Source organism: Benincasa hispida, chromosome 11 (genome assembly GCF_027475165.1).
Source record: "Benincasa hispida cultivar pf3 chromosome 11, pf3_genome.v1.1, whole genome shotgun sequence".
Classification (NCBI taxonomy): Eukaryota; Viridiplantae; Streptophyta; class Magnoliopsida; order Cucurbitales; family Cucurbitaceae; genus Benincasa; species Benincasa hispida.
The window spans coordinates 9377502-9389654 of NC_143488.1; the positions used below are offsets into that span (position 1 = coordinate 9377502).

Genomic DNA, 12153 nt, shown 5'->3' on the forward strand with positions numbered 1-12153 from the left:
CGAGATTTTGAGCGAGAGCGAGAGCGAGATAACGAGATTTTGATAGAGAGCGAGAGTACACTTCAATTTTTGGGTCATCCGTACAAATTTTTATTTTTCTTTTCTTTTTTAATTATTACACATTGTCCTTCTTCTTTCTTTCTTCTTTTTTTTTTTTAAAAAAAATTCACTTATAAAAATAATTTCTAAAAATATTTTATTATTTTATTTAAACTCTAAAAAGAATAAATTAAAAAAAATAATATCTCATAAAAATAAAAGAATGTAAATTAAATATCTCATTTATATAAAAATAATTACAAAAATCAATGTGTCCCACAAGGCGGACGTCGTCGATTTCGAGCTGGTTGTCGTCGTCGACTTCGAACTTGAGGTTGCTCGGGTTCTTCTTGATGTTGCTCTGATACCTCTGCAGGGCGCTTCATAATATAAATATTCATTATGCTCTCCACGACCCCGACCATGTCCATGCACGTATGAAGACGAAGGACCAGCCTCTGAGTTATAATGTCCTAAACCAAATGCTGACATCATCATCATCAGACTAACATAATCAGTTTGACTCTGCGTCTGCATCATAGGGGGCAACTCTTCCACATTATGCGCAACCTCATCAAACTCATCCTCTTCCCAAACAGGTCCTCTACATCTAGGAGTTGGTGGATGAACAATAGGTATATCGTACATATAATGAATTTCCTCCATATAGTTTTGGTTGTCACTACATATAGCAAGAACCTGGTTCGGATCATTCACAACCTCACGGAGTCTACTGTTGTTCGATCTCTGTGAATTATAAAACAATTAGACAATATTTAAAATAAATTTAAATTAAAAATAATTAGATAATATTCATTCATTTACCAGATGACCCACAGCTGCTCCCGGACGAGTGACATAGCGCCTTGTGATATTATTATACCAATGAATATATTCTAGAGTGACATCTGTGTCAAACTGTTCAAGATAAACCCCCATTGCAATAAATCTTGCATGATAGTGTCATTGCACTACCAAATGTGCAACTTTTTCGGACCAATCTCCAGTCCTTATGTCAATATCATGCAGTACGGGTTCGGTATTACAAGGCGATGAGACATCCTTCTGAAAACCGAATTGTCTCATCACCCTGTCAGGAAGATGCCACTCATCAATGTGAAAACATATGAGAGGACTCATCGTTCGCCATATGTTTTGACCATTCGTACAAAAATTAGGCAAAATATGCATAATAATTTTGTACGACTCCCAAATAACCTGAAACACAAAATATTATATTAGAGAATATCAAAGAAAAATACAATAAAAATATGTATAAAATAATCAATTAGGTTAAGTGTAATGTATCTGTTCAGGTTGAAGCAGATCAAACATGTATCTATATTGGCTGACTACATGTGTGGCTGTCCTAGTCACACAAAATTTCTCTCCACCTAAATTTTTAAATTGATAATTTAGAATTTAAATTAACTAGATCAGTGATATAAAAATTAAATTGAATTAAAACAACATACCGAGAACTGTAGGCTCGTCCAACTAACTGAGCGTCATTAACATGTTGTAGCTGTGGAGCCATTGTTGGAAATCGCTCCCAAGCCCATAGTTGCAAAAGTATGAGAGGCCCAACTATCTCTCGAACCTCAGGTCTTGTTGCTTTGCATAGTTGTCTATACAACCATGCAAAACATGTTCCACCCCACGAATACCGCCCCGCATCATGGAGGTTAGCTAATAGTGGCAGGAACATCAAGTGAACAAAATGACTTGATTTATCTGAAAATAGACTTCCACCCATCATTTGTAGTATATATGCTCGCGCATATCTTATGACGATTTCCTCGTCTGCACCATCTGTGAGCTCACAAAATTATGTTCCTAACCATATTAAACTTAACCTCGATCTTTTAATCTTGTCGGCAGGTGGGGTCGCACCGAGGTACAGTTGACAAACTTCTAACCAGTCATCGTACATCACTCCGGTGACCGACTCACCGTCAACAGGTAACCACAACAACACTTCTATGTCTTGTAGAGTGATAGTGCACTCTCCAACAGACATATGAAATGTATACGTCTCGGGCCTCCATCTCTCAACCAAAACTGTGATCAAATGTCAGTCCAACTGAATAAATCCTAATCTGGCAACCCCATAGAATCCAGATGTGCGCAAGTAGTGGTAGTATTCGAGGGTGGAGCGGGATAGTGCGCTAGAAAACTGCCTCTCGATGCCTGCAAGATATTTCTCCAGTAGTACGATCTTGCCATACAACAGATGATCGATGAATGGACTGGTCGTACAAAACATCAAGATCAACAGGTCCTGGGTTTAAAGCCATGATCTGAAAAAAAAAATTATTTCTCAAGTAAAAAAATATTTGTTTCTCGATTAGAAGAATAATGTACAACTTAATTAAAAGAATAATGTACAACTTAACTAGAAGAATAATGTACAACTTAATTAGAAGAATAATGTACAAGTTAATTAAAAGAATAATGTACAAGTTAATTAAAATAATAATGTACAACTTTTTTGTATTAATTATATTACTATTTGTAAACAACAAAAATCTCAAGCATTTGCCTGCCATTTTAAAAAAAAGAAAGAAAAAAAAAAGACAAACATCAATTTTTTGTATTATACTTTTTATAAGAAGTATATTAAAAAATATTAAATTTTTTAGTTTATAAACATAAACTTTTTAAATTTTATGAACATCAAGTTTTTAAACATAACAATAAATTAAACTTTTTATAACTATTTTAAAACATAATAATAAATTAAACTTTTTATAACTATTTTTAAAAATAACAACAAATTAAACTTTTCAAATTAAAATAATAACAAATTAAACTCAATCTCGCTCTCGCTCACAATCTCACTCTCTCAATCTCGCTCTCTCTTACAATCTCACTCTCAATCTCGCTCTCTCTTACAATCTCGCTCTCTCAACCTCGCTCTCTCTTACAATCTCGCTCAGAATCTCGCTCTCTTTTACAATTCAAAATTCTGTTATTGTTGTTATTTTTTTCATTAATGATTATTAATGTTTTTTTTCTCATTGGTCATGTATATAATATATTTATGGAAAGTAAATAAAGTGAAGACAATTATGAGCGAGATCCTCAAGCATTTCTTTAACAAACTGTCTTCCTAGCGATGCTCACGAGATTCAGCCCACATTTCTAGCGAGATTCCCTTCTAGAGCGAGATCTCCATCACAAAATTAGCGAGATTTCCTTATGTATGTCGAAACTTCAACCCTCGACAACCTTAATATACATATTATTTCCAAGTTTTACTTTGTTTGTCGAGTTCTCAACTTTCGATCTCTACATTAATCAAATCCTCAACCCTCAACTTCTAGCCTCGAACTCCCAAAACAACAATATTTCTCTAATAAGTTTTGAAAACAACAATATTAATATTAAAGGTTCTCAACTCATCGCCTCTTTCTTCATGTATAGGGTGTATATATATATATAAAAGAAAGCTGAGATAACAACGATAATATTTTTAAAAATATAGTCCATAGGAATGAGAATGATAAACTTTCACCATCATAATAAACACCAAATTGAACTAAATAAATAAACAAATTGAAACGAACTTAAAAATTAAAATTTGAAAATATCTTTTTTTAAAAAAAAAAAATCACGTTTGGTCCTTAAACTTTCATAAAAGTAATAACTTAGTTCATAAATTTTAGTGTGTAATAATTTAGTCTTTATACTTTCAATTTTGTAATAATTTAGACCCTAAACTTTAGTATGTAAAAATTTAATTCTTGTACTTTTAAATTTGTTACAATTTGGTTCCCAACGAAAACAAATTTATCAAAATTATATACCAAATTTTGTTATTTTATTATGTATACTTTGTATTTTATAAAGTATCTAATTAATTTATTGGTTTATTTATGCAATAAATCTCATTAAATCTTAACACTAATTTTTAAAATAAGGACTAAATTGTTACAAATTTCAAAGTAGAAGAATTAAATTGTTACATAGTAAAGTTTAGGGACTAAATTGTTACAAAATTTCAAAAGTTGAGGGACTAAATCGTTACGATCCAATGTTTAGGGACTAAATTGTTACTTTTACAGAAGTTTAGGGAAAAAAAAGTGATTTTTAACATTTTTTTTCTTCTCTTATACTTTTAGTATTGTTGTTAGATATTATACTAAATTCACTTTCACCCATCAATCACTGCAAGAAATCAAGCCTTTAGCGACAAATTAGTAGTGACTATTTCATAATCGTCGCATCGTTAGAGACGAACTATAATTTTTGTCTCTACCTATGCGATGAAACAATTATAAGTCGCAAAATTGCGACGATTAACACCAATCGTCGTAGTCGTTATGTGATGAAAATTTATATCATCGCACAATATTTACGACGACAACAAAATATGTTGTACCATGCGACGAAACTACATTTGAAGCAGGCTACTTTGCGACAAAATGGGCTTTAGTTGCAAATCCAATTAATTGGGTGGGAGTTTTGGCGCTTAAGGATTTTCGACGAAATTAGTTGTCGTCGAACATTGCGACGAAATAGTGATTAGTTGCAAGACTTTTTTTTTCCACCAATTTCATTCACTCGAAGGTTTCACTATTCTTCTGAAGAAAAAGAATATGTTGCTCGTCTAGGGAGATTTTTCGTCGTTCGTTCGCTGGTTTTTTTTTTTTTTTGGATTAATCCTCTTCTAGGTATTTCCTATATTCAACTCTGAATTATTTTTGTGTTTTAATTTTCTACCTCCTTTGTCGTTCTGGGTCTTCCAATCCAATAGGTCATATTTTCAGATTATGCTTACGAAAACTACAACCTCAGTTTCCAAGGTTATAATTAGAAATTGAAATTTTAGTCTTCTTGGATTTAAGAAATTGAAAACTACAATATGTTGGTTTAGGTTTAATGAGTTGCTTACTAGCTTTTAGCCCCGTTTGCATTAGTTTGTTAATGTTTGAAATTCTAAAATTATCGACAAATGTTAAGTTAGGTGGGGTTCATTTAGGATTGAGGGTTTGGATGATATTTATGTTGTTAAATTTTGGCACTCATTTACTGTGTGTTGTTTTTTATATTGACTTTATGAAGACTTCAAGTAGGATATCATGTCTTACCTTGTTCTTTAGGCCTTAATCCAAAGTGTGGATTCTAGTAATCTAATATTATGCCTTTTTAACATTAGACGATTACTTGAATTGTACGATTCCTTCTAAGCTTAGTTTTATTTCTGGTTAAGCTCATTAAAAGTTTGTAGATCCTTACGTTGTGTTGAGTGTATTTAATTATTATTATTATTATGAAATGTTGAAAGTTATATATATTTTCACATATTTTTGTTTATTTTAAATAAGTTTATGATAAGTTTCCATAGGATGTGTTTTTTATAGGATAAATTATGAATAAAAGTTGGATAAAAGTACAAAATAGATTAACAAAGAATATATTCGTGGAATAAGATCATTTATTAGTTTAGCAGAGAAGCATGTCAATACGAGAGGGTTCACACATTGTTAATATAATGAAACAACCCCGGGATGTTAAATGTGATTTATACACATGGAAGAAGCGTTATACAAATGTGATTTCTTCGTGTCATTGCTTAATTCCATATAACTTGCCACCATGGAAGAACTTATAGAGAGTGAACATTGAGAAAATGAAATAAATAGAGCTGTTGTGGAAGAAGCGTTACAAAGTCAACGTCAAGAATGCGAAAGGAGATTTAGTCAAATGAATGAATTTCTAGAAAGATTCACGGGAAGAAGTTTTTCTCTTAGTAAGGTAATTGTATTTGTTTCCACTTATGTTCATATTATTCAAATTAGTTTTAATAAGGGAAGGGGGCAATATGAATATTTATTTATTTATTTTTTGTGAATGTGTGTGTAGGGAGGAAGAATGTTTACCAGATATGTGTGATTAAGAAATATGTTTATAACCGTTATTATGTGATAATTATTGATCGAGTATTTCATTTTTTTTCCTTGTGAAAAAGTGGTTGGGGAAAACGAGGAGAGAATTAATGTTTGACATTATGAGTTTTTTGTGATAATTAGATTTGAAATTATGAGTTTTGTAATAATTATGTTTTAGACCAACTTACAATTGATAATATAAAATGGATTAATCATTTTATGTAAATGGTGAGTTTGTTTATGTTTGATATCTAACTTTTGATATTGTTGAAAATATGTGAATTGTGTTTGAAAATAATTTGATATGTATCTAATTAGGTGTGCAGGACTAAACCGGAGCTTGTTGATGACAAATATTCAATCTTTGTAGATGACTACCTTTTGGACTTTTCTTTTCCTTAGATCACTAATTGTGAAGTTGTTGGTAGCAATATTTAAACTTTGTTGAAAAAGTATTTTTTGTTGTAGTGGATATGGTGGATTTTATAAACATACTTTAATATATAGTACAATTGAGTTGCACCACAATATATTTTTTTAAAAATATATTAAAATTTGCGACATAACTAAAACATCGTAAGATTATTACATCGAGAACATACACAGTGAACAATGCAACAAACATATAGAAACTTAGTAAATGTCGCATGTTGCGACTTTTAGTAAACGTCGCATGTTGCGACTTTTAGTAAACGTCGCATGTTGCGACTTTTTAATAAACGTCACATTTGGAGTGATATACTCGTAGACATCGCAGATTGCGACATTTTGTCAGTATCGTCACATGATGCAACGTTTTTTTTCAAAAAGTCAGCCAAAAAACATTCACCTAATGGCTTTTAGCGACGAACGTGTGCGATGATATAAATTAGTCCGTAGAACGTTTTTGCAACGAAATAATTTTTTTAGCTACGATTTTTTAAAGGCCAAATTTCTTGTAGTGAGCATAAGCTTTTTGGTCAATTGGCGATTTAAAATGGTATCATAGTAGATAATTTAGGGAGGTCTAATTTCCATTTGTTTGGTCTTCTTTATATTTCAAGTCACAAGTGAAATAGAGTATTAAATAATTTATAGATGACGTGTTTTCGATCAATTGGTGATTTAAACAGGTGATTCAGGGAGGTCTTGTATTCAATCTTCTGCATTGTTGTTTCCTTCCCAATTAATATTCATTTTTAACCATCAACTTAAGATTCGACATTTAAAAATGGTTCTATTTACAGTTTTTTACATTTGTAGTGGTTATACTTTTAAGTGTTTTAATTTAATCTCAATAAATTTTAAAGTTAGTCTCTAATTGTTAATTTATAATTAACATTTTCTTGATAAAGGAAACTATTAATACCGGTGAATTTTCTCCATATAAAATTTAAAATTTAAAAATGTAGTCAGATTATGTATGTCTTCTCTTAAATGAAAAATATTTAGATTTATTTTAAAATTATCTGGATTATTTTATCAAATTTGGATTAAGATTAACTTTAAGTTAACAATAAAAGTTATATTAAAGATTTAATAAAATGAACTAGAGTTTGAACAAGACCAAAACAGAATGTTGTACTTGTATTACATGTCTTATAAAAGATAATTGTTGTGATCTTTGAAATTATTCTATAACTCATAATCCACCCAATCAATACCTTTCTCAATCAATCCTTATGACATCAATGCTTATCTACATCTTCTTTCTAAAAAATTAAAAAAAAAAAAAAAACTGAATTTTTATTTAATAAATCCCTAAATTTTTTTATTTTCCAATTAAATAGATCTCTTAACTTTTAATTTTAGATTTAATAGGGAGTTGTAAATTCAAAACTTTAAAAAATTAACTAACCTATTAGATATTATTTTTAATTTTATCTCTAATGAAATCATATACTTTTTCCTTCGTGTTTAGTAGAACCTTGATTTAGAGAGGAAAAAAAAACTAAATTCGAAGGCTAAATTTATAGGTTTATAATTGAGGACTAAATAAACACAAACTTCGAAGTTCAAAAACTAAGTTAATAATTTAGCTATCTAAATATGTCATAGATCTATTAAAAATAAATTTGAAATTCTAACGATTAAGGTTAAAATCACTTTTTAGTCCCTAAACTTTCATAGAATTAATAATTTAATCCATAAACTTTGAGTTGTAATAATTTTATCCTTATACCTTGAAATTTATTATAAATTACGTCTTAAACTTTAGCATGTGACAATTTAGTCTCTATTGTGATTAAAAAAAAAAAAAAAAAAACTCACCAAACTTAATTATTAATTTTGATTATGTAACAACTTAGTATCCATAGTTTTATAAAAAAAACTTGGTCCTTAATCATCTTATCAATCTACATTTGTATGAAATTTCATTAAATGTCAAAATAAGAATAATTCAACGATAATTGACGTGACCTTCCTCCCTATAGTTTAGAAGTTCAATCCCACATCCAATTGTTTTACAAAAACTAAATAAATTTTATTAAATCTTAATAATATTTTTACATAAAAACTACCACAACTTTTGTTAGGGACAAAAGAAATATAAAAAACAACTTAAAGTACTGTGGCTATCAATATTTAGATTGAAATCCACCTACCGGAGTGATCTTTCAATCCATCAAATTCAATTAATGTCTTCGAACATGATTAGTAACTTCGTAGTACATAGAATTATAATTGTCGTTAACATAGGAGAATCACAACTAAACTAATACTTTTAATTTTTAGAAAAATTAAAATTTATTAAAATTTGGAAACTAAATCATTATAAATTTGATCCGAGTTTTTTTTTTCTTTTTTTTAAGGTTAAAAGAAAAACTCAAGACTAAAATGGTAATTTAAGTTATATATTTAACCGAAAGGAAAAAGGAAAAGAGTGAATTAAAGGAACAATTTATGATGGTGGAGAGAGGTTGGATCTGGGGATGGGAAGATGCTACAGAATATTCCAGTGAGACAATAATATTTGCCCCCACAATCCGCCACCTTCTTCTCCTCCGCCCAATCATCTTCCTTCCTTTTCCAATTTTATTTTTTGAAATCTGATCGTTCGATTTCATTATCCATCGAATCCCTTCCATCCATCCTTATCCAATTCCATTCCCCCTTCCAATTTTGCCCTAAACTATGCTCTGATTCACTGATTCTGCTCCCCGCTCCCTTTTCCGCGTTCTTTCACTATGGCCACTCAGCTTCAGCCTCAACTTCCTCCTCCGCCGGACCAAAACCATCTCGAAAAACTCGACGTCTTCAAGATCAAAGGCAGAGACAAACAAGGCCGCCGCATTCTCCGCATCACCGGAAAATTCTTTCCAGGTTTCCCCGCTCTCTCTCATTTTTTTAGCCTTTGAGTTTGAATGTGTTCGAGAAGCATCTGCATATTTACTTTTCTATTTTCTGATGCTGTTTTCTTGCTCTTTTCGTCGCGATCAAGTTGATATTCTATCGTCATAATCGGCGCGGGCTGTGGATTTGAATATTTTTCCGTAATCTGCTATAATTCGATTTTCTTGCTCTGCTTTGCTTCGATTTTACTTGCTCCGTTTGATCAATTTGATTTTCCGTGGAGAAGTATGCTCTGATTCTGTTTTCTTGCTCTGTTCGGTTTATGTTTTCTTGTTCGTTTCGATCGAATTGAATTTTCGTCGAGAGGCATCTGTGGATTTGTGTTACTATGCTCTGATTCTCGTCTTGTTCTTTTCATCGGAGAAATTGAAATCGAGTTTGTGCTTAGTTCCTGTATATTTTTACTGCTTAACTCCGATTCTAAGTTCTTGCTGTTTAGAGCGATGAGATTGAATTTTCGTTATCTGTTTTGAAAATCAGCGCGGATTGTGAGTTTGGATGTGCTGAAAAAGCATCTGGAGGAGAAGATCTTTCCTAGGCTTAAGAACAAGCGTTTTACGATCTTGTACTTTCATACCGGCGTTCAAAGGAGCCAAAATTTCCCCGGAATCGCCGCCCTCCGATCAATCTATGACGCAATTCCGGCCGCCGTCAAGGCTAATCTCGAAGCCGTGTATTTCGTTCACCCAGACCTCCAAGCCAGGCTCTTCCTCGCCACTCTCGGCCGCATTTTCTTCACCAGCGAGTACTATTTTCTAACCTCCCTTTTTCCTTCAATCATCTTCACTTTTTCTCCATATTTTTTAATATAGTAATAATTTTATTTCTCTTTTCAAAATTTTTATGAATATGTAAATTAAAACATTTTTTTTGTTTTTTTTTTCCGAATTTTAAAATAAGCTGAGTCTCACGATTTTAAGCATATTTTTAAAAATACTTTTAAAAAAAAATTATATCCATATCTTATTTGTCAGATCTAATAATTCCCTTATTCGTTTACTATTTCTTTTTTTTTGTTAGAATAATAGCATGAAATTATAAATTTATTTGATAGATTTCAATCTTCACTCAACTGATAATTTATTAATGTTTTAATGAAAAATTACTTTGAAGATTACAAAACCTGTATTAAACCTTCCTTTTTATTTTAGTTTATATATATATCTTCATATGCATTATATGTTGAAAATAAATATTCCCAACCATATATATCAAATTGATAAAAACAAATATGTTATATAAGTTTAAATTATATTAAATTAATTATAAAGTAATAAATAATTGAATGTAATAAATAATCGTAAGAGCATTCTTGGAACTTTATGCAAATTTAAGACATTTTTAGAAATTCTACAAATAAATACAATTATTAAAAGATTCCTATATATCTATAAAAAAAATATTGCTACAAAATAAATATTGTAATATAAAAATATCGGACATCTATAATTCCTAATATATATAATTACGAGCATCTAAGATTTCGGTTATCTACATTCTCAAAAAATAAACGTCCCGGGGATTAACCAAAAAACTCCTCATTTAATTCATTACTCTTAAAGTTTTAACACCTAACATTATCTATGAATTAAAAAAAGGGTTAAACATTTAATAAAGTGAAAACGATGGAATTTAGAAGTATTTCAACGTAAAGAAAAAGTAGGAATAATCATTGATGATGTTATGTTGGTAATATTAATTTTATGGTTAATGAGTGGGGAATATTTGAATGTGGTAGGGTATATGGAAAGGTGAGGTACGTGAGTAGAATTGATCTGCTGTGGGAGCATGTACGGAGGAACGAGATCGAGGTTCCAGAATTCATATACGATCACGATGAAGATCTTGAGTACCGTCCGATGATGGACTATGGTCTCGAGAGTGATCATCCTAGGGTCTACGGTGCACCCTCGGTGGAATCCCATGTCTACTCCATGAGGTGCATTTCATAATTTGCTTTTTTCTTTTTTCTTTTTTTTTTTCCCTGAAAAAAGGGCCTTTGTTTAAGTGAGTGTGTTTGGATCTTTGGCCCTTTTTTTTGTTTTTTGTTTTAACCACTAGACCAAGAAGTGCTTGTATATATTTGTGGTTGTATAAAACAAAGCTATTGGTATGCGTAACTGTATATAGCCTTTAATGATAAATAATTCTAATATTTAGTTGTTTTAGATGTATTTTCTCTTAATTTAGGTACATCTCGGACAGTTACACTTATCTTTGTGCATATTATCAAATTATCCATTAATAATTTGTCATTTTGTAAATTTTGCTTAATTTCTTTTTAGAATATTTTAATATTTTTCTTATGTGAGTGGTGAAAAGGAATGCATCCAGATTGGTGCATCTTGAGATGCATCTAAGTATTGTCTTTTTTTTTTTTTACAAACCAGTTTAAGTATTTGTCTATATTTTATATCTGTCAAAATTTTCTCACATGAACTAAAAAATATGAGTTTACCTAAACAAAAAAATATACACAGCGCTTGAATGTAGCTTATTTATTTATCTATTTATTTATTATTATTTTGACAATGGGATGGTAAAACTATAATGATAATAAAAATTATTAATTATAAATTAATAGAAAATTTTATATGCAAAAAATACTAAATAAATTGAGTTGTATGGTGTATACTGCCTTAAAAAAATGAGTTAGTAGGATGAAAGTTAAGGGGAGGGTTAGAGCTCCATTAGCTTCTTTTTAAAAATGATATTGAGTACACTAATATTAACACACAAAAAATATTGGTTGAAAAATACTTTGGATTCATGAACTTTTATGGAAATAATAATTTTATTTTTCAGTTTTGATTGGTAATGATTTAGTCCCTATATTTTCAACTTAGTAGTAATTTAATTCGTATATTTTATAATTTGATTTAAATAT

At 30.3% G+C, this 12153-nt stretch overlaps 1 protein-coding gene across 1 annotated transcript; it reads left to right on the forward strand.

The window, feature by feature from the left end:
- The first annotated feature begins 8766 nt into the window (after positions 1 to 8766).
- On the forward strand, positions 8767 to 11434 carry LOC120091903 (SEC14 cytosolic factor family protein / phosphoglyceride transfer family protein). The gene is made up of 3 exons (XM_039050061.2): positions 8767 to 9236; positions 9747 to 10011; positions 11005 to 11434. Exons 1-3 carry the CDS (start codon positions 9101 to 9103, stop codon positions 11216 to 11218), a joined length of 615 nt encoding a protein of 204 aa, XP_038905989.1. The 5' UTR covers positions 8767 to 9100; the 3' UTR covers positions 11219 to 11434.
- Positions 11435 to 12153: the final 719 nt, after the last annotated feature.